Here is a 23,764-nt window from a genome sequence, read left to right as displayed (position 1 = left end):
AATTAGTTCATTTTACGAAATTCTAAATCGTCATCTGTCATCAAAAGCCTCTTATTTTTCCACACAGCCCCTCGGAACGTTTCCTACAGACACTAGAATGGTAGGAATTATTTTTTAGTAACGCAGGAAATTCAGTGGGGGAATTGTGGAAATAATTTGATTAGAGGTGCCTGAACTTCTACCATCACTTCATTGTATTCGCATTCAATTTCCCTGCATGTATTTCTAGAACAGAAGAAGCTACAATGCTAATTAAAGTCAAGGTAAGAAATTAACGAAGAACAGCTATTTCATTCAGCACAGTTCTTATAAAGTATGGTTCTAGTCTGAGCTATTAAATATAGTAAGGTACTGCGAATCAGACAAACAGAATTTTATTACAATATGACGTACATAAATAATATTATAACGAACCATCGCATGTAAATATGATAAAATATCCATTCGGAGGGAAATCTTACATCTAAATTAATTAATCGTCCTCATTGTTTTTAAAGACACTCACTGGCAAAGAAATCGAGATCGACATCGAGCCTACAGACAAGGTACAATAAAAAATGGTTAAGGATTTACAGCAAATATTAAAAGATGATCCCGCAGTCGTTTATATTTTACACAGTTGACAGCAAAGAGCAGTTGATTTGATGTGTATTGATGCATCCACCCTATTCAGGTGGAGAGAATAAAAGAGAGAGTGGAGGAAAAAGAGGGAATCCCACCCCAGCAACAGAGACTCATCTACAGTGGAAAACAGATGTAATGCATTTAACGTGCACATTTATCATGCTCTTGTACATTTCTGTATTTTTATTCTAAACCTCCATCTTCTCCACCTCAGGAATGATGAGAAAACGGCAGCTGATTACAAGATCCAGGGTGGCTCCGTGCTACATCTGGTTCTTGCACTAAGAGGTGGGCGGGTCCACCAGCATCCCAGCAGCCTCCTCACATCTATGTAACCGGCAGTCCTGCCTTGGCCACCTTTGAGATCCAATATATTCACACATGTCGTCAGAAACTATTTGAACCATCTGGACTGATGAGTGGTAGCCACTGCATTCTTTGTTGGAATATTCATCAGCTTTTTGATGAATATTCATCAAAATATTGTTTGATGAATATTCATCTCATTTGTTAAGAGCATGATTGTGCTCTTTTTGTTAAGTTTACAAGACGTGTTAAAAATCAAGGTAAAACTGATGTATCGGTTTGTCAATAAAAATTGATGCAACCATTTAAGCATGTAATATTGTTTATTTATTCTTTCATCATTCAAAGGGTTTTCAGGATTTCCTCAATTGCTTTGGCTCAATTAAAAAATATTCCATATATATATATATGTGTGTGTGTGTGTTTTGTTTACATGCACCACACTGATAAAAAATGTACTGTATGCATACAAATGTGCGTATTATTTTTCAGTGTACTTCAGTATTGACATTTTTATCCACTGTTAAAAACTGTATCTAAAAAGCTCAGTGTGATACACAGCAGCATTCAGCTAGGCAAAACTGACAGTCAATGTCATCAAAAAAGTAGAACAAAAAGATCCTTTGTATATAACAAAGGTTTCCAGGGTTGTCTGCCAAAAAACATCTAAACATTTTGACCAGTATAGCTCACACAATGACAAAACTTTTCGTTTTGGTGACGTTGGCCAATTTACCGACAAAATAACTAGGTTTTGAAGCATAAGTCATGTTTTGAGTGAGTTACTACATTTTGCAGACATGCAATATAGTTGTGAAGTCCCATAAAAAATATGCAACCCATGGGGTGACTAAATACCCCAAATAAGTTGAAAAACATTTCAATTCTTATTCTTAAATAGTTGTGACAGCTGTGACCTATTGGAACAAGGTGACCATCATCATTCAATCAGTCATTCTCCTGACTTGCAGTAGGTGGCAGTGTAGCAGTCTTTTCATGTCAGCCTAAATAAACAAGTCTTCCCTGGTTCAGCATATAGATTTATTTGTCGTTTAATATACACTGTTCAAACAAATACAAAACATATAGTAAACAAGAAGACTCTGGTACAAACCGTTCACCCCCAGTTATGTGTAAGTGGTAATTTGAGCTTTGTGGTTTTTGTCGTTTTAGACTACATATCTTAATATAATCTATAAAAGTCATACTTATTGATATTTATATAATTGTGAGGACAATCAAATATGTGACAGAATTCATTCTGCATGGATTTTGGTATCACCTGTATGAAAGTGTGTGTGGATAGGAAAGCCTAATACTGCAGCACAATCAGAGTTGCAGCTTCCATATAAATACACATAGTGTTTGTGTTTAGCACACATTAGGCAGTGCTGGATACTGAGGCACAGCTCAGGAGTAGTATTACTACAACCAAAGATGCTCTGCACCTTTGATGATACATACAATGATGAAAGTTTACACAGTCAGTTGAATAATGGATGATGATAACGGGCCTCGTCGCTGCAGCCTGACTAGGACAGAGGAACCAAAAGGCAGTGATTATTGTGTAAGTGAGAAGGTTATAGATTTGATATCATAGTCTCTAAGGAATGTGGGGGATTAAGCTCATGCAAAATGGATGTGCAATGAATTACACTGATATTAATTGCTTTTTATACAGCACCTACACATTACAGATCAGCAATAATAATAATAAAACAAAGAACAATTGGCACTTCTCCATAGTCTTCACAAGTGGGTGATGTGACATCAACACAGAGGCACAATGAAAAGACCCTGTGACCACTCAAAATCCTTACACGCTTGAATGGACAAGTGACATACATGCTTAACACTTTAATCACGTATTCTTGAACTGAGCATATATTATTTACTTACACAAATGAATATATTTTTAAGCAATTTCTTTAGAAAATTAATGATCTTTAAGGCTCTCCATTTTGGTGTGTAATTCAGTAATTTAGTATATTAATGTAATCATCCAAACTATGTTTGTTAGCTTGATCGATTGATTCTAGACCCTTGTATTGCACCTACATTAACACCTACCGTCCATCTACACAATTATAATATATATTGTGCATAATAAGACTGATTTAACGAGCTCTTCTGACAACTGATTTCAAGTTTTTGAATATTCACATAGAAAATGACAGGACCAAAATTATGACATTCTCACAGGCTTTCAGCTACATCACAGACACTAGCTATGCACTACTATTGTTTTTCTTTTTACCATATATAACCAAACGCACTGCAATTGAATATATTTTTGTTTATATACTTGTGAAATAATTAAACTGTGTGAAAGCGAACTTGTGGGTTATGACTGTGGCTGTAAAGCCGATGGCATCAGTAGGCATATTCTCTGTTTAAAGTCCACACAGAAAGAAGATACCATTGCAACACTTCATTTCACAATGGAATCTTCAAGTTTTCCATGAACACTTTTTATCCTCAAAAATATCAGAAAGAAAAATTCTCTTTAACAGCGATAATAACTTAAAGAGTTGAAATTGTATCAGTACCAGAGTAACCTGATAGAAAACTACTCTGAACCACCACAATTGGTTCTTATATATATATATATATATGATGATGATTACAAAAAGGTCCTAGAGCTTTCCTTCAGGAAAGAGAAAAGAGAAAATAAAATGTAAAAGAACAATAACAATTTCATAATGACAAAGGAATATGATTAGAATGGGAAAATCAAAAATATCAAAATATATAAACAGAAATGCTTCTGAGTGTTTTGGTGTGATGAAATACACTTGAAATTAGAAAATGTCAAATTAAAATACAGCTTTGGCTTGTAAAAAAAAAAAAAGTACTCCTGGGAGTGTTGGGGACAGAAATAAAAAAATAAAGAGGGGGTAAGAATTAGAACATTAGAATGTACTCGATAATAAATAAATAAATAAAATGAACCCTGTCATCTCAGGCGAAGCCATGATGTATTTTGGCATTTTTAGCATAAACTAAACAGAATTCTAATTCTCTGTTTCTCATAGAAAAGAATGTTTCAGAAAGGTCATTGTAAAAAATGCAGACCCTTCCAAACCAGTGTTTATAAGTAATACATTCTAGAGCTTTATGTCATCCCACATTTTAATGTTGTAATTCTGTTGCACAACCAATGCAGTAGAAGGCAGTTGCTAAGGGACTAGCAACTAGAGATAACGGAGAACGTTGTAAAAGACTACCAAAGCACATGACCTGTGGAGCAGCTAGTCTCTGTTCATTACTCTGTGCAACCCCCTCTTTATGAAAAGGCAAAATATAGAGGTATGTGAAAAATCTGAGTTTGATTTCCAGTGTCTATCTGAATAAGTCTGGCTGCCCGTATGTGAGTGAATGATTGTGTCTCCACATGTCTGTTCAGCAGTCAGCTGATTTCGGTGTCTGCTCATCCTCTGCTGACAGTGGAACCGACTGCTCCTTCAGTTCGATCTCTTCTCCAGACTCCTCGTTTTTCTTCTCATCCTCCACCGGGTAGACCACTACACAAAACTTCTGACCCAGGTATGTCATCTTGTCTGAAAACACAAAGAATTCAGTTTATGTGCCATACCTTTTTTCAAGATTTTTTGATGAATAGAAAGTTCAAAACCAGTTATTTGAAATATAAATCTTTTCATTATAAATACTGTCACTTTTGAAAAAAGTATTAATTAAAAGTATTAATTTCTTAAAAAGTAATTTTATAAAAGTATTAATTTCTTGAGTGTGAGGTACATAGTTTCTCATCAGACGTAATATAGTGATGTTATCGTTAAGCTTAACACATCTTTGAACATCATTGTGTTCAACTTACCAACAAATGTATTGAAACACTGGGGTTTGTTGTCCCAGTACACGCCCAAGAAATAGACAGGGACTCCAGTAAGCATGATGGCCAAGCCAATGCCACACACCACAGGCTCCGAGTACAGAGAGAAGATTAGCAGGAAGGCCCAGAACAGCAGGTAGATGACAGGCCACACCAGACTGATCTGTGAGTAGCAGAAGTAACGTTAGCAGTAAGAAGGAAAAATTATCTTAAGGTTTCAGCTTATATGGGACGTATAGACAGAGTACCTGGAACTGGACAATCACATTAAGATCACTGAGCAAAAACTGATATTGATTTTTACAATATGTTTTTTTTAAACACTGGGTTTCAGTAATTCTCAGCACTTACTTTAATTGGCCGGTACATATCTGGTTGTTTAACCCGCAGCACAATCTGCCCCGCAACAGTGACACCGTAGAAGAGGTAGTTGATGAAACCCACATAGTTGATGAGTGTGTACATGTCACTGGTGCATAGCATCAGAAGTGTTGAGATGCACTGCAAGAGAGAGTGTTTGATGTCACATCATGAAGTCCATTCAAGCTCAACAAAAGTAAGAGTGAGGTATAAAGAAGAGGGAGAGGGGGGTATATATAATACTCACAGTGAAGAGTAGGGCTGGAATTGGGGTGCAGCGCTTCACATGAATCATCGCCAGTAAGCTAGGTAGATGACCTTCACGTGCACCCGCGAAGAACAACCTGAACAATGTGAGGACGACCCAAAAATACTGTTATTTAGGATGCCAATATATTTAATAAAAGGGAGTATGTGCAGACACAGACAGACGGAAATGAGATAGACGGACGGACGGACGGACGGACGGACGGACGGACGGACGGACGGACGGACGGACGGACGGACGGACGGACGGACGGACGGACGGACGGACGGACGGACGGACGGACGGACGGACGGACGGACAGATAGACGGACGGACGGACGGACGGACGGACGGACGGACGGACGGACGGACGGACGGACGGACAGACAGACAGACAGACAGACAGACAGACAGATAGATAGTTGAGTCTTGTGTATGAATAATGCATGGATGGATGAATGGATGGACTGACCGAGAGGAGGTGAAGAGGGAGCCGTTGACCCCCCCAAATGTGGACAAGGCCACAGAGATGGGCATGATCCATGACATCACTCCCAACAGCTTCTCACCAAACGTCTGGGAGAGAGCAACAGAGTGGTGAAGGAGAGAAAAGAGAGACAAGCAGAGGAAAAGAGGACGTTGGTTGAATACATGCATTATCATGTCCATATATCTGTGCTGTTTCCTTCAGAAAGTCATTAGAATAGAATGCAGAAGATTCTGGAGTCTGATATATCTGTTTGAATGGTATATTGGCAGGCATCAAGAGCTCATTCCAAGTATCAATCATAGAACTTTAAATATTGATACTTGGGTAGATATGTCAAAGAATCTCCTGCATAAAGCAAAACAATGTTCAGTTTGCAGTCTGGTAGTGTCTGAGTGCTAAGAATGGACACAGGTCACTCACCACAGCTACAGCATTAGAAGCCAGCAGCTCCTGAGGGCTCATGGCAGTGACATAAGCAATGTTAGCAAAAACGTACACAAAGGTCACGAGGGGAATGGAGATGAAGATAGCACGGGGAAGGTTCCTGTTTGGAAAAATAAAAATCAAGAGTTCATTCAGAGGAAGTACAATGCATTATTTCAGCTAATACGACTATAGGATTCCAGCTGCCACTTCAGAGCATTGTGTAAAATTATGCAATGATCCGTTTGGCTCTTTCTACTTGTACATTTTAATATACTGGAGACCATTCTAACAATTGATCCGTTATGTGGTTCTCTGCTGGATATTACAAACTTGTATTTTGTTAACACTAATTAAATATTGAAAACCCAGTATTAAATTATTGTAAGCTCTTGATGAGATGAGAATTGGCTTACACATATGGGTCGACGAGTTCCTCTGTGACATAATTGAGGAAATTCCAGCCACCGTAGGCGAAGGACCCTTGTAGAAATGCTAAAGCGATCAGACCGACATCATAGTCTTGAAATGGCTCGAAAGCATTGGCCGGCTCCAACCAGTAATACTCGCCTGGAGAAAGAAGAAAGGGAACAATAATTAACAAATATTAAAAGGGAAATTCGTTATAAAATGCCTCTTGTTTATTAGCTAGTTAGTTAATTTTTAGAAAAAGCTTTCACCCGAAACAGCTTAAAGTAATCACAAAAACAGCAAATGAAGGTCAAGTTCCCTGATCAAGGACCAAAATGGCATTGTGATCGTAGTAACATAGTAAGTTTATGCAAATCCAGAAAAAAAATCAGCTAGATCAAGCTGGTAGTAACCTGTCTAAACTGTAGAGCATTAAAAAACCTGGTACCATGATGTGATTTTTCCAGCAAGGGGCCTTTGATCAATATGGTCTACCCTCTTTGACAGATTCCCACCAGCTAGTAATCCACCTAAAGCAGCTTGAACAAGTTAGAAACAAGCTACCATGTTCCAAAATACAACTACAACTTTTAACTGGTTTGGGCTGGATTTTTTTGAGCCTACAATCTTTTTGTTCCCTAAGCCATAGTATTAATACCACATTTCTAGGGTCAGGTCTTTGGGTCACATGTACTCTCTGAACTCTCTCTGAGAGCATATGTGACCCTGAAGACCCCACATTAAAGAGCAGCCAGTGTCAACTAACCCAAATCCAGTTTTTTTAGAGATTCTGCATGGAATCACATCTGTCACTCTAATATTATCAGGTCAGTGTCTGAGCTAACCGGCTGTCAGCAGTGTGATCATTATTGAATCCTTTCTGACGCACCAGCTGTGAAAGCTGCATTATCAGTGTTATTCTTTATTAGAGGTTTCAACCCAGTGACTTCTGCTGAGACAACGAGACAGAGAGGTGAAGTGCTGTGCTTTTAGTTTTTCTGGAGAATTTACAGAGCTACTAGAGCTGAAGCAACATGCCCAAGAGAACGGGGAGTCACGCATGCACTTCTACAAATGTACACACAAGAACATGCACGGCACGTAGCTACAAACACATGCACACACACACACACACACACACACACACAGTTATTTAGCACAGACCTTCTTGAATAGCCAGTAATATATTACAAGCACACACACATACATAGACATATGGTGCCTACCCTTGCAGATTTGTACGATGCCCATGATGATGATAAGAATGAGGGCCAGAAGTTTTCCTGCAGTGAAGACATCCTGTACTCGTGTTGCCCAGCGCACACTAGCGCAATTCACCCAAGTCAGCAGCACTGAAACACAAAGACATTGAGGTTACAAGGCTGGTCACACACACACATTATGAGCCTTCGGTGAGATTAATGGCACCATGCAGTTTGAGCAGTCTAGAATGCCAAAGGATTATAAAATAATGCTTTCAGCTATGAGGAATTAATCAGACATACAAATGATAAACTCGGAATAAACTCGGCCGAGATACAACTATTTGAAAATCTGGAATCTGACGGTGCAAAAAAATCTAAATATAGAGAAAATTACCTTTAAAGTTGTCCAAATGAAGTTCTTAGCAATGCATATTACTAATCAAAAATTAAGTTTTAATATATTTACAGTAGGAAATTTACAAAATATCTTCATGGAACATGATCTTTACTTAATATGATTTTTGGCATAAAAGAAAAATCAATAATTTTGACCCATACAATGTATTGTTGGCTATTGCAAATATTGAGAAAATCGCCTTTAATGTTGTCCAAATGAAGTTCTTAGCAATGTATATTACTAATCAAAAATTAAGTTTTGATATATTTACAGTAGGAAATTTACAAAATATCTTCATGGAACATGATCTTTACTTAATATGATTTTTGGCATAAAAGAAAAATCAATAATTTTGACCCATACAATGTATTTTTGGCTATTGCTACAAATATACCCCAGCGACTTAAGACTGGTTTTGTGGTCCAGGGTCACGTATAAGAAATTAAATAATTATTTTAATTTATTGGATAATTATTATTTAATATTATTGTATTGCTTATATTTCATCAAGTAGTTTATAATAATATCTAAAAGTTTTAAATGTAATAATTTTTTCATAGTAAATTACATTTCCTGCCTTTTCATTTTTTAGGAGATTGGCAATATTAGTTTTTTTTATATTTGTTTTCTGTATAGTTACTATCATAATTCATGTGACTGACTGCAGAATGTGTGCATGACATCAGTCAAACCTCTCTGACCCAATTATTGTTCAGCCTGTTCCTCTTCAGCTATTCTTCCGCTAGTTATTGGTCAGTCTGTTTTCAGCTATTCATTTCATCTTGACTTGTTCTTCAGTACCTAATTGTTCAAACAGGTCCATTACATTTTGTCCGATCAGGTCTTGTTTTCGATTCAGTGAGTCCTTTACAATCAGCCAAACAAGATAGACAACAACTTTTTAAAATGAAAGGCTGTTATACATGCTAAAACCATAGTGTATAAGACTCCAAATTACACAGTGGATAAAATGAACTGCAGTCAGAGGGACAGAAACAGAAAGAGATAGTGATACTGTTTGTATTTTGTTACCTCACAAATCAACAGGCAGAAAAGTGTGGAAAACAGGGTAAAATAAAAATAGAACTCACTGTCTGAGAAAAAGATGACCATATAATATCAAGACAGAGAGAGAGACCGTTTAGGCTACAGGAACGAGTTGCTCTGCCATTAATCTGACAGTGAATCTTGTTCTGGAATCCTCCACTAATGCCTCAGGGTTCATTTGTGGCTCGAGATTTATTTGTTCCATTAGATATTTCATTCGTTTACACAGCCGTTTCTGCCTATGAGGCTCATGTTTGTGTTGAGCTTGGAAATGTAGTCATCATAACATGACTATTGCTGTTGTTGGTGTAGCGGTTATGCCAGCTGAGCTCATGAACTGAGAAGAAATATGAAATAAATGAGACAGAAAGAGAAAGTGATAGAGGGAATATATGTGATAGGACTTGAAAAATGACATTTCCACTGAAATCACCATGGTGCTGCCCAAAGGATTTTCATTTTCTCCTTTCCCAGGCCTTCCCTTTTGTCTGTCCACATCAGTGTGTGCATGTGTCTCTACTGTAACCTAATTGTTTTCCTTTCCAAACCTCATCATACCTCCGTGCATTTAGGTCTGCATCTGCTGCTTTCCTTTGACCCTCTCATTTCATTGTGTGTGTGGATGTGGGTGACTGATTGGGCTAAACCCAGTCACATGATCAGGGGTTGCTTATATCACACACTTACTTAGCCAGAATCCCATTGGGCCCATAGAAGCTTCATCGCATGTAACAAATGAAGGAAAAACCCTACCCCTGACATATTTCTCATATACACAGTGGTCACAGTGGTCTGTGTGTATTCTATTATAAAAGTATGTTTCGTGAAATGGACCCAGTTTTCTAAATTTATCAACAGAGATCTGTGATTTTGACCTTTTAAAGGATTTTCCTCCACAGAGCCAAATTCTTGTGTTCATTGTAGCATTTTGACAAAAATGTATTTACACAATCCAGTTTATCCACAGAAACCTATTGATCCACAAACAGTCATTTAAAATATAAGGTGGCTGGTTTGGCGGGTCAACATCTGAGACAGATAGACAGGTGAAATAAGGTTAAAGTCAATGCAAAATAATTATAATAGGAAATTGTACCTTTACATTTATTGATTTGGCAGATGTTTTTATTAAAAGCAACTCAGTATATGTATTCATATTTCAAATCTACGACTGAGGCATTGCTAGCATCATTCTACTGGAAACTTTCAAGCAGTGATTTTTTACCTCATGATTTTAAAGAGATTACATGGAATATTTGTACTTTTTTTATTATTAAAAGGTGATTAAAAATTAGGACAAAAAAGTAACCAGTTAGAGCATATAAACTATGTTTTCTTATACATTCATATACATTTTTACTTATTTAAACTTTTGGTGATAAAGTTCATGTGCTAAATAGCATGGTCACATGCACAGTCTTCTGATAGCATGTGACAGACATATTTGGTTATAAAATCAGAGGGACGCAAGAAACCTGAGTGTGCAAGTAAACTTTGAGTCTTGCACTTTTGAGAACTTGCAAGACATGCAAAAATACTGCTTCATGATTTGCACTTCATTGTTCCGCTTTGTCCTTTTTCTTTCACATGCTATTCATGTACTTATAGACAAGAAATAATTTGAATCACCCACTGCAACAGGTAGTTAAACAAACTGATATTGCTATGTATATTTTATTAACCTATCAATGGAGCAATTACGTACAAAACTAGTGTGAACTGGGCATGAATTGAGATTGTCTGTGTACAGTGGCCAAACACAGTTAGAATTCTTGGCTCTCATTCAGTGTCAAACTGCTTACACCTGGAACAGCATCTAGTCACGACAGTCGCTGACATTACAATGCTGGTCAACTGCAATAAGGTGGAGTGGTGTATTTTGTTATACAATATCCTTGATAATTATTGTTTGTGGCTAATGGGACACAAACAGTTTGACAGTGCAAAGCAACACCCTGCCTAATACAATGTGAAGGGAACACAGTCAAACCAAACACTACGAAGCTTTGGGCGAGGAGGTGTAATCCTTTTGTCTTATCTCTGTGTAAAAGGAACACTGCCTGTCTGTACAGAGCAATGACGTGCCTTTAACTGAGCCCAATCGTGTCTTGAGATAAGGGCAGTGCATTCTGGGAAATGGACTGGAGAGGACGTCTTAGAAGGTAGTGTTTGTGAAACTCTTTCGGAAAAGAAAAATAAGCAGAGACAGGATGAAGAGAGTTATAGAGTGTTTCCTTACAAAATTAAGGTAGTGAAATCTGCAGTACATAGTATACCATGCTAATGCAAGCATGCAGAAACATTCCTATGACAGCAGCACTCTTACTACAATAAGCTACTTACAGTGGAGGTCACAGACACACACACACACACACACACACACACACACAGGTCAGGGTTACTCATTTAACATGTTTATCACCTTGATATCCTGGATTTGATGCAAGTACAAACATGTGCTAAACAACTTTTCTCAAATTCAACAGCCTATTGAAAACAATACACTCATGAGCTCTGTTTTAAAACTTTTTCTTTCTTGCTCTTTACTGTCTACATAGGCATCATCCCAACATAAAATGGATTGATCTGGAACACAAATAGCACATCTCACGCAACGTTTGTTTCACAACTTGTTTCAGTTAGCATGTTGCTAAGCTAACCATGTGATACTGGATATGATAAAATACATAGCACACATAAATATATGGGTAAAATAGTCCGTTTTTAAGTAGATTGAACTTTTTTAGTACTTTACAAAATGTAATGACTTACTAATTTTATATTAAAGGGGTCATGAACTGCCTTTTTTTTATTTTGTACTGTTCTCTGAGGTCCACTTACAATGTTAAGATTTTTACTTTAAAAAAAAACTATTTAGAAGTAATAGGCTATTTTCTGTCCTGTTTTGACCCCCCTCATGATGTTTTGACCGCTCTGTTTGAATAGGTATGGCGGATTGTAGACTCAGAAGTAAACGCCCACTGCTATGATTGGCTAACAGGTGTGTATGTTTGACAGTCTAAATCGTACACTGATGGACGCTGCTGTGATATAGGTTAAAAACACATAAATACTCAGTACATATCAAACGATCTGTAATAACATACAAAGCAATAGTGACCACGTAATAAAAACAGTTACTCACACTTGTGCGGTGTGACATTACTGTCAGATCCAATGTAGTCGGCACAGCATCGTCTTTTAGTTTCAACCTTTCTGAAAATCCTGCATCGAGTTGTGCCTTGTTTGTAAACGAATCCGCAGCGAAATGAAGGGAACAAAGGACCAAGCTCTTACTGACGCGTAGAAAGTAAAGTTCATCCACTCTTTCCTAATGTTGAGATCAGAAGGAAGACAATGCAAAGACTGTGTTTTTCCACAACTTGGCACTGAACAGCTTCTTGTTTTCTTCGGAGCAAATTACATGCGCAAATCGGTGGGTTAAACAGGCAGGCTAAACAGGCAGTGATGTAGAAGCAGGCGTTGATCTTCTGCGGAGGCAGTGTTTAGCCACACTATTTTGTAATACTGTGGCACATTCCACAACCTGTCGTTTTGGCAGATTGGTTTCAGTATAAGCTGTTTTTAGGAGAAAGTACGAGAAACGAGAAAGTTTTGAGTTCTGAAACTTACAGGATGTTTTTATAATACAATGACCTCTTATATGTCAAAAAATCAAGGGAATTTTGATTTCTCAGTTCATGACCCCTTTAATAATCAACATTTCTCTCACTTATCACTTCTTAGATTGATTTTTTTCGCTGAGACTGTCAGAATAGTTGTGTCCCAATTTGCATACAGTGGGTATAGAAAAGAATCACCCCCATTAAAATAATCAAATTTTGTTGCTTTGCAGCCTGAAATGAAGGTGGACACAGTTTTTGTTTTATCCAGCTCTATTTACTCAATGCAACTTATAACATCCAAGTGAAAGATATAACACCAACATGTCAGAAAAAATAAAAAATAAAAAAACAATCACTGACTTCTATGACTTGTAATCACCTAAATATGACTTGTAAACTCAATCAGGTGTAGCTAATCTAGGGTGACCATTTTTACGGGACGCACCCTTGCCAGGATTTCTATATTGCCTAAAATATCCAGCTTTTGGCTGTTAGCACTGTGCAGATCGATTGTTGTATGACATTATTTCACGAGAGCTATAGAGAGCAGAGCAGACGGCTCCTTATGCTTTCAAATTGCTCTTGCGGTACTTTGGTGTCATACAATGATCGGTGCACAGCTTCAAGTCGAACGAACGAACAAATACGTGCGTGTATTTGCATCGCTTTGATTATAACATCCAAGTGAAAGATATAACACCAACATGTCAGAAAAAATAAAAAATAAAAAAACAATCACTGACTTCTATGACTTGTAATCACCTAAATATGACTTGTAAACTCAATCAGGTGTAGCTAATCTAGGGTGACCATTTTTACGGGACGCACCCTTGCCAGGATTTCTATATTGCCTAAAATATCCAGCTTTTGGCTGTTAGCACTGTGCAGATCGATTGTTGTATGACATTATTTCACGAGAGCTATAGAGAGCAGAGCAGACGGCTCCTTATGCTTTCAAATTGCTCTTGCGGTACTTTGGTGTCATACAATGATCGGTGCACAGCTTCAAGTCGAACGAACGAACAAATACGTGCGTGTATTTGCATCGCTTTGATCGTTCTCACCTTTTCATGCACGACACGCCATGATTGGTCAATTATGTACAATACCTGCATGTTATTGGTCAAACTACTTTGGATGTTTTAGGCAATATAAAAATCATGGCCAGGACGTGTCCCGTATAAATATCACATATGGCCACCTTCTCAATGGCACACAAAGGCATTTGACACAGACCCTCCTTGGATCAGGATGTCGCTCCAAACTGGATGAAAGAGCCAGAAGGAATCTGGTGAGAGAGGCTACCAAGAAGCCTACAGCAACTTGCAGCAGCAAAAGAGTGGTCATTGTGTGCATGTGACACACAATATCACAAACTGTCCACAAATGTGGCTTATATGGGAGGGTTGAAAGAAAAAAGCCACTCTTCAAGAAAGGCCACATGCAGTCATGACTGAGCTTTGCCAAAATGCACCTTGAAGATTCTGAGGCAGATGAGACTAAAATTTAATTATTTGGCCTCAACACCAAACGATGTCTGGCGGAAATCCAATACAGCTCACCATCCAAATAACACCATTGCTACAGCAAAGCATGGAGGGGGTAATATCCTGTTATGGGGGTGTTTCTCTGCAACAGGGACTGGAGCAATTGTTAGAATAGAAGGAAAAATGGATGGGGCAAAATAGCATCAAATTCTTGAGAAAGTTGTCAATGGGAAGAAGGTTTACCTTCCAACATGACAATGACCCAAAGCACACAGCAAAACCGACCACACAGGGAGAAAAAGGAGAAAAAGTTGAATGTCCTCGCATGGCCTAGTAAGATCCCAGACTTTAAACCTCATTGAAAATCTGTGGAATGGCTTGAAGACTGCAGTCCACAAACGAACACCATCAAGTTTAACTGAACTTGAGCAGTTTTGCAAAGAAGAGTGGACAAATATTGCAAAGTCTAGATGTGCAAAGTTAATAGAGACATATCCCAACAGACTAAAGGCTGTAATTAAAGCAAAAGATGCTTCAACAAACTACTGACACAAGGGGGTGATCGTTTTTTTCCAACTCAACAGTGATTCTGTTTTTTATGGCATGTTGGTGTTATATCTTTCACTTGGATGTTTTAAGATGCATTGAGTAAATACAGCTGGATAAAACAAAAACTGTGTCCGTCTTCATTTCAGGCTGCAAAGCAACAAAATGTGATTATTTTAAAGAGGGGGGGTGCTTCTTTTCTATACCCACTGTACTAATGCACTATTCTATGGCATTTTGTAGTATAAATACTGTGTTTATGCTGAAAATTCCAAAAAGTACCTTGATGATGAAAATAACTTGATGATGCACTTAATTAACAAAAAAACGAAGTGTGAAATTTTGGGCACTTTATACACATTTAACTGTCACAGCTTTCCTTATGTAGCAAAAGGAATAGCATAGTACGCCATTTGGGACACCACAATTGTGTTTTTGGATTGTCTTCTCTGAAAAATAGAAATGCAATGCTGCCAGTTTTTGGCCAAAAGAAGGTGTCTTAAATGGTAGCTTAAAAAGTAGTAGACTACTTTTTAGAATAGTGTTTGTGTCAAGAGTGTGCCTATGTTCCCTTAAAATGCTGCCTATTCGGCAGGGTTTGAAAGAGAGCCATGCACACACTTACAGACATACTTTTCTCAGAATTGCTGTACTGGTTCTAGAACAAAAGGCATAAAGGAAGTAAAGAGGTATAAAGCAGTAGGGTACAAGAGCAGGGACATCCTGTAAAACTGTGCCATAGTGTCCACTTTTGCCCTTTCACTCACTTCCTGCCGTTCTCTAAACAAAACAAAGGCAAAACTAAATAATAAGAAGAAAAATGCTTTAGAGCTGCTTGAGAACATCTGGTTAGTTTTAAAAAAATCAACTACTTTCAACTTCATCCAATCAGAACATTTTGATCGTGATACAGTCCCCCTTCCTTAAAAGCCTTAAAAGCACACAATGAATGCTGGATCAGCTCTGTTACCCTACAAACTGGACAAACAGTTTGTACTGGTTTACAAGCCAAAAGTTAAATAGATAATTCTGACTCTGATTTATAAAAGGACAAAAGTTATGAACAGTTTTTTTAATTATTAATCTATCTAATTAATAACTAAACTAACTAAACGGCTGTTATGGCTAGTCTTAAATTGAAACTCAACACACATTTTAAAAACAAGGTGAAATCTGACCTTATATCTTCTCTTGACATCTCTCTTTTTCCTAGGATCTCTGTTGTTTGTCTGTCTACATACAGCATGCAGTATTTGTAGCTCCAGCGTGAAATTTGCAGAAAGCCCATGCTCAAGGCTTCTTGACGCCTTGAAAAACATCATTCCATTCATCTTCACACATCCTTCTCTCTTTCACTCTCATCCCTCTCTATCCTCTGCACATTTTCCCACAACCTTTCTGTCCACTCTCCCAGGACAAGACCCCTCAGCCTTCTTCAGTCACACATTAATCCATCTCTCTCTTTCTTTCAGTCCCAAAACTCTGCTTCTCTAGCCCTGGCTTAAATTTTTTATTTTATTTTTTCGCTTGAGCGTGATTTGACCTTATGGTCAAACATAAGAGGCTGTGATGAAGTTCCCATTTCTGGCAACTTTGAGTGCATGCGCTATCAGAGAAAAATGTCTAAAATATACAAGTGTTAGCAAGTGAATCACAAGCAGATGTGGAAATTGTGATTGTGTAAGTTGTTGTTGCATCTGTGAGGTAAACAACATGAAACAATGTTTTCAAAATATACAGGATTTATGCAAATTTTTTCATCTTATGAATTTTCAAAACATTCAGGTCCAAGCCACATCCTCCCTTAAATGTGATTATTGCATTTTTAAAATTATTGACTCACTTATTATACAAACTAGTATAGAATTTTAATATCGGCCATAACATGAAAATACTTACTGTCCTAATGGTATCTGCCAAGTTTTAATATTTGCATTACCAGGACAGGTGACTGGGAATTGACAACGCTTGCTAAGCTTGGCCTTAAATTCTAAATGGAGGCCTTATAGCAATATCAATAGTAATCTCAATATGCATGTCAAAATCCCTAAATACTAGGACAATGTTTCTCCTTCTGGTACTCACACAAGCAGATGGCAGCGAGCAGACGCAGACCATTCTCTGGGGGGAAGCAGGTGGGGAACAGAGGCTGCAGGACGTAGTTGGAGAAGGTGAGAGCAATAACCGCCTGGTTAGTGGGGTAGATCACCAACACAGCAATCCACAACCGCAAAAACCTGTAGCATAAAAACACACACAGATGTTATAATACGTCCCTCAAAAAAATGACTCAACTATGTTTCATCTCCAAAAACGCATAATAGTGATAACATGATTCTTTTTATCTAGTGATAGGCAATTAGGCATTGTGTTGTTTGCATATAGCAATGTCTTTATTCTTAGGATAGACTCTCTTTATCGCCATCATTTGTTGGTGCCGAGTGAAATCAAGTCACGCCTGAGTGACCAGCTAAAGGCTGTCCACTGGCAGTATCATTCAATAGAGCACTCACCGTGCTAAGCAAAGGTTGTTGGCATGTGAGCAAAGCCAGGGCTGTAAGGTTTGATTAACCACTTATACCTATTATTGGATTAAGAAATTTCAAACCACAGATACAACTACTTCACCAGACAGCAGCAATGCTGATGCTATTAACAAGTTAATTACCATATAATGATGGATAATGGCAATTACTCATTAAAAGAAGATTACAGGCATTTGAGGGAAAAGTATAGGATTCCTGCAGGGGCAGAACCAGCTATTCATTCTGGAATTTTTCTGCTATCCACTATATCTGATTTTTTTTCACTCTGTTGCTTCAATACTTACATTTTTGGAGTATTTATTGTACATTACTGACAATAACAAAAATCCACATCTCAAAATATTTTGTCCTTGATGGCTGCAAAACTTTAAAAAAATTATAATAATAATAAATTTTTTTGAAATTTGTTGAATCTCTGATTTATAGGAACACTAAGATATGATCATGTTGAAATTCCCTACACACTAAGGTTTGCATTACTAATAGTAAATCACCTACTTACCCTGCCAGTCCTCCGAAGATGTCCTTGACGTAAGAGTAGTCGCCTCCAGATTTGGGGATAGTAACACCCAGCTCAGCGTAGCAGAGTGCTCCGATCGCTGTTATAATGCCTGTGACGATCCATACAATGAGGGCCAGGCCCACTGAACTGGCATTTTCCAACACTCCCTTTGGGCTGACAAAGATTCCAGAGCCAATAATATTACCTGTAAAAGAGAAAACAGAGAGGTTAGGTATTAGAAATGTGAGTTAATTTAGAAAGCAGGACAGAATTAGAAAAAGTGGATTCAAGTGTGAAAAAAGTGGAGCTGCCATGTCACCATATAAGCTTTCAATCCTCACCATGAACTCCAAAAATGGATGTCTGGATGAATCTAATAAAGTGCTCCAATTTAAAAGCCATTTGAATGGAACAGACCTTATCCTGAGTAAGGATTTAAAGAGATTTTAGATTTGTAGGAATGCATTAGGGATACATATTTTCCTACATATCGGATACATATCCGATACCTCTAAGTCGATACTTATTTTTGTTATGATCCATATTATAACTCTATACTACTTTGTATTTGAAAAAAGTAAATTAAAACACAATAGTACACAAAACTATAATAACTATAATTCACTCTAAAGTGCTCTTAAAGATAAACCGAAGAAATTCTTCACTTAAATTGTTACATTTTTGTCCTAATCTATCACTATCTTTTTTAATTAGTTCTAGATGATGATCTGAATCTTAAAATAGACAGAAACATATAAATTCCCAATTTTGGCTGATAGATATACAATATGCTGCTTCCCTAATTTTATGCATCCCTAAATTACTTCCCTACATGTATGCACCCTAAAATTCATAGGAAGGCATGATGAGATAACAGTGTGACACAAGGAAATGTAAGAGATAAGTGAGACCTAACAGTGACAAAGAGAAAACAGGCGATATTAAAACAAACAAAAAAAACATTGAAGAAAAGCAGAACAGTGTATAAATCAAAAGGAAATGAAAATGTCAGTGAGGATGAGAAAAAGAGAGAAGGAAGGAGGAGGGAGAACCAAGAGAGAGAAAGCAGGTGGTGAGAACAATTCACAGAGAGCAGACTGTAATTTGCTGAGTTAGTATTCAGTGTGACTAATGGAGTGAGTACACACAGCAAATATATGGGGGAGTGTGTTAGTGCAGTAGTGCACCAATACTTAGTGCAGTAGTGCACCAATACTGTGTGATCCATGGCTGTTTGTGATAAATATATTGGCCCCCAGAAAGTATTTAGAATAGATACTTATGTCACACATAAAAGTGTGGAAATTCAGGTATGTGTGAGCTGGAGAGTTTCTGCCCTATTACCTCTGTGCCCTTGAGTAAGGCAACTAGTCTTGGTTTTCCTGTAGGATTGTCACTGCAATTATGTTCTGTAAATCACTTTGGATACAAGTGTCTGCTAAACATAGCCACTGTAAACAAGTAATCAGATGACTTCTTCTCTGCAGTCACTGCCGTCACGATTTATATGCAGAATAATCTGATCTAAAAGAATATCCATAAACCTTCATGACTAGACATGATCCTTCAGCTTCTGTCTTGGTTGTTCTCCCTCTTCAGTTCTCTCTTTTAATCTCTGGTATGAAAAAGCTCAGTCAAGATATGATTATCACAAACTTCAGCATATCCCATGACCTCAAAGTACAAGTTACACAACTTTACAATCAGAGGTATATTTTACTATTGCCAAAGCTTGCAGGGATTGATTCTGGTTTCATGATCAGCCAGCTGGAGTATTGTTTGACTATATGGAAAATAGCTGTGAAATGTGGACATCAACATGTTTTAAGCTGTGATCCTTAAAGGGGCCGATAGATGATTGTGCACACTTGTAGATTGAGAAGTCTTGCTGACTCAAGTGGGAAAAAATGCAGATGGATTTCCTGTTCATACTCTATCCTTTTGCTTCCCTAGTGAGTGTTCACCACACAAACATCACAGGCAACACAGCAGCAATCCATGATTTAACATTCTAGTTTGTCAATCTTCTCACACTGACCTAATAATACTGTGATAAGCCTCGTCAAACACTACACTGGAGTCACGCCTTTCAGTTCAAAGCCTTTTTATATAATGGCACCATCTGGCTTTTTACTGTAGAACATGCATGCAAATTAGCTGTACCAGATTTTAAAATACTGTTTTTTATTGAATACTGATTTGAGATAGTGACATTGATTTGGTTAGTGACTTTTTGTTGGCTGTGCTTCATATATCACTACACTATTGACAATAGACAATGACATTTTTTGCCTGTGAAATTTCGCTAACAAGACTGCAGCTTTATTTAGGATTTAGGTCATTGATTGCCTACATCAGGGGTGGCCAAAGTCGCTCCTGGAGAGCCACAGTCCTGCAGAGTTTTGCTCCAACCTTCATAAAAACTCAACTGCCTGTAGCTTTCTAGTAACCCTTAGACCTTGATTAGCTGGTTCAGGTGTGTTTGATAGGGTTGGAGCTGAACTCTGCAGGACTGTGGCTCTCCAGGAACGACATTGGCCACCCCTGGCCTACATACACTAAAGCTGCACAGTGTGGCACCAAAGTGGCCGCAGTGAACTGACTTACCTTAAAGTGAGTTCACTCTTTGCTATCAGCTTATCATATTTGTATGTCAATCACTGTGCAGAGACATGGCTCGTTTATTGTGCAGTGATGTACAATGCTGGTACTTTGGTACATTTATTTATTACTCTTGCAAACGTGCTTGCTTAGGCGAATCCCTCTCAACTGTCCTACTGATTTTCTTTCATGCCTCTATTGATTCAACTGTTTCTGTGGGTCTGTAGCCAGATGTTTCCCTTTTACAAATCCACATATATAAATCAGAGTTTAATGAAGCAAGCCATTTGCATAAAACATTGTCTCTTTTCATTGAATGGAATAGGTTCAACTGTGATCTGTTACCGTTTGTATGATCATTACAAACCCCGTTCTAACAACTCTGGTTTTCAGTTCTACATCAAGCTGCAACTAAGAAAGAAAATAAAGAACAAGACCTTTAGTTTTATTGGTTGAGGAGCTCACAATCCAATTATATTCAATGTTGATTATGTATAACAATGATTTTCACTTTTATTTCATTTTAAACAGCTTACCAACCTTTAATTGTGACTGTATTATCAGATCAAGAACTTGAGAAATTAAAAATAATGGAATTGAGTTGCTGACTGGTTACATCTAGTTTGACACACATAACACTTTGCAAGCTTGTAAGCAGCTTGATGTATGATGTTCTCCAATCAATCCAAAAGCATCTCATTGTAACATTTGAGGCCAGCTTGCACTTTGATATCTGCATCATTTCACAATCTCTTTCTCTTTCATTCACCTACAGAAGATCTGTCAACCTTTCCTCTTCTAAAACTTGTTTCCAATCTAATAATCCAGCAAAATCAACATTAAAAAAATGGGGCTAAGCAATTCAAAATCCACAAAATGTTCACTTTTTTTAGGTCCATGCTTCTTTTCCAGGTAAATGAGGGTTCAATATCACATTGAAGGGGTTGATAAGGATGAGAATGGCAGCAGTTATAAAGTATTCTGATAAATTTAAAGAAGCACACAGACAACAAAGACTTGATGAAAGCTTTGAGTGATCCGAAGCGACAATCACCTGATAATGATGTTCACGTGGGGCGACTGAGAGCATGTGAATGTGTGACCTGACCTGATCAAGATTGCTGAAGAGGATTATCATATAGCTGCAGTTAAAATGTGGGTTGGGATTATCTTGGGTGGGTTTTTTCTTTTCATTTACTGTTATCATTACATCAAATATATTTTTATAGCTTAATGCTGCCTAAAGCAATAAATGAGAATTGCTCTGCAACGTACTCAGCAATAACCAACATGACAATTTAACAAAAATTCAGTCACATTTCCTGCCTTCGCTTCCACCTCACTTCGAGTTTTCTCTACCACTGACCTGATTTCTTTACCGCTGACAGAAGAGAAAGTGAAGAACACCAATTTGACATAGGCCTGGCAGATGCATTTTTGTTTAAAATTCTTGTTTTGTTTATGTTTTTTAAACCATAATGTTATATTCTGAAAAAAAGAAGAAGAAGCACATGCCTATTTTCCAGAAGTCCATACTATACTGTAGTAGTGATTCTGCCAATTGTCAGTTCCCAAATTTGCTGACAGCCTTGTTAATGCATAGTGCACATTTTATATTTTGAGTAAATAATATTTTTCTTTTACATGCACGTTATTCGTTATCATTACATTGTATGAAATATTTAACTTCAAGAGATAGTGATCTATAGTTTTTGTATGACCAATATTGATTATTTTACTGATCATCACAAAGATGAATAAAAAAATAATTAGACTGCAACAGTTAAACATAATGACCATGAATATTTTAGAATAACAACAACATTATTGTGTACAAACTAAGATTAATATTTAAAATATTAAAATTGACATTCGTTATGAGATTAAATGAAATTAGCGGCCATAAAAAAAAAACTTATCATACTAGGCTCCTCCAGTATATATGTGTGGGCTATATACTATATATTCATTCATATATGTTTTTGATTGTCCCACCGTAAATTACCTATTTTCTATTTCATAGGACTGATTAGTGTGTGTGTGTGTGTATGTGTGTGTGTGTGTGAGAGAGAGAGAGAGAGAGAGAGAGAGAGAGAGAGAGAGAGAGAAGCAGAGTGCAAGATTTCAGTTCCATTTAGCATTATCCAATCAAGAGCATGCTTGACCATACATCCGTTTAAAACCCCCTATGAAAAATATATTTAAAGGAACAACTGAACACTCACCGACAATAATGCCACAAGCACTGACGAGACCAATCTCCTTCTTCAAAGCCACTGATTGTCCAGCGGCTTTCCCTGTGTCTGCTGCTCCATCCTCGCTGGTGCTCGGGGCTGCGCTCCCTCTTTGTCTCGGTCCATCCGTCATGTTGGTAATTGAGATGTTCAGTCCTCGATATTGAGCGGTGATGCTAGAGCCGTGCTTGACGTGTGCCGCTGGTCAGATCTCAGATAGCGACTGTAAAGTATACATAAACAGCCCGAATATTATCTCGAACAAAATATGCCACTATGTGCACTTTATCTTTCCTTTCTTATCAACGTGAGGCTGCTCTGAAGCATGTCAGTATATATTGTGTGTAGTGGCAGAGTAAGATGGGCGATTGCTATAAAATACCATTAAAATACGATTAAAATAAGGCACTGGTTAAAACAAGGCACTGTCAATGTTATTGAATGTTTCCTTTCCGTGCGTTAAAAATCCATATACAGCACTAATATCCAAAAACTACGGTAATACTGCAGTCGCAACTTTTTATGTGTAAGTTTGTTGCAGTCTTTGAAGGATATCCACGTTTTAATCTGCCGTTTAAGTTAAACCAAAACGCCGAGCTAGAAAGGCCGAAAACCTATTCACACATTTCTCCTTCTTCCTGTAACTTACCTATTAAATATCGGATGCTTCCTCGTTCTTAAGGCAAGGCGTGCATCGTTTTGTCAAGGACTTTGGCCGAAAGCCTTTGGGTAGTTCAGTGTCCGCGCTGTGTCTCCAGTGATATCCAAAGGACCAGTGGTCCAAGCGCCTCCACAGTCTGTAGTATTTACTCCTAATGTCAGCCCCCTCCTAACCCGCCTCCATAAGTACAGTCGCACC

General features: G+C 37.7%; 2 protein-coding genes across 3 annotated transcripts; one reads left to right on the top strand and one right to left on the bottom strand.

The window, feature by feature from the left end:
* The first annotated feature begins 86 nt into the window (after nucleotides 1-86).
* On the top strand, nucleotides 87-1,249 carry LOC107753928 (NEDD8-like). Its single transcript, XM_016570209.1, has 4 exons — nucleotides 87-263; nucleotides 498-545; nucleotides 674-756; nucleotides 839-1,249. The coding sequence occupies exons 1-4, from the start codon at nucleotides 246-248 to the stop codon at nucleotides 957-959; spliced, it is 270 nt and encodes an 89-aa protein (XP_016425695.1). The 5' UTR covers nucleotides 87-245; the 3' UTR covers nucleotides 960-1,249.
* A 2,745-nt stretch (nucleotides 1,250-3,994) lies between these two features.
* LOC107753926 (large neutral amino acids transporter small subunit 2-like) lies at nucleotides 3,995-23,713 on the bottom strand. Of its 2 annotated transcripts, XM_016570205.1 has the most exons (12): nucleotides 23,555-23,713; nucleotides 22,897-23,128; nucleotides 18,071-18,275; nucleotides 17,108-17,259; nucleotides 7,941-8,066; nucleotides 6,720-6,873; nucleotides 6,301-6,424; nucleotides 5,863-5,966; nucleotides 5,391-5,487; nucleotides 5,135-5,284; nucleotides 4,769-4,946; nucleotides 3,995-4,490 (listed from the first exon to the last, which is right to left on the bottom strand). In XM_016570205.1, exons 2-12 carry the CDS (start codon nucleotides 23,036-23,038, stop codon nucleotides 4,333-4,335), a joined length of 1,590 nt encoding a protein of 529 aa, XP_016425691.1. In that variant the 5' UTR covers nucleotides 23,039-23,128; nucleotides 23,555-23,713; the 3' UTR covers nucleotides 3,995-4,332. The 2 variants fall into 2 exon arrangements, with proteins under 2 accessions (XP_016425691.1, XP_016425690.1); XM_016570204.1 differs by having other exon boundaries at nucleotides 22,897-23,713.
* Between the last annotated feature and the right edge of the window lie 51 nt (nucleotides 23,714-23,764).

This window comes from Sinocyclocheilus rhinocerous, unplaced genomic scaffold, assembly GCF_001515625.1.
Source record: "Sinocyclocheilus rhinocerous isolate Xijiao unplaced genomic scaffold, SAMN03320098_v1.1 scaffold831, whole genome shotgun sequence".
Lineage (NCBI taxonomy): Eukaryota > Metazoa > Chordata > Actinopteri > Cypriniformes > Cyprinidae > Sinocyclocheilus > Sinocyclocheilus rhinocerous.
The sequence above is the reverse complement of the archived record's forward strand: the minus strand, read 5'-3'. Positions and strand labels throughout refer to the sequence as shown.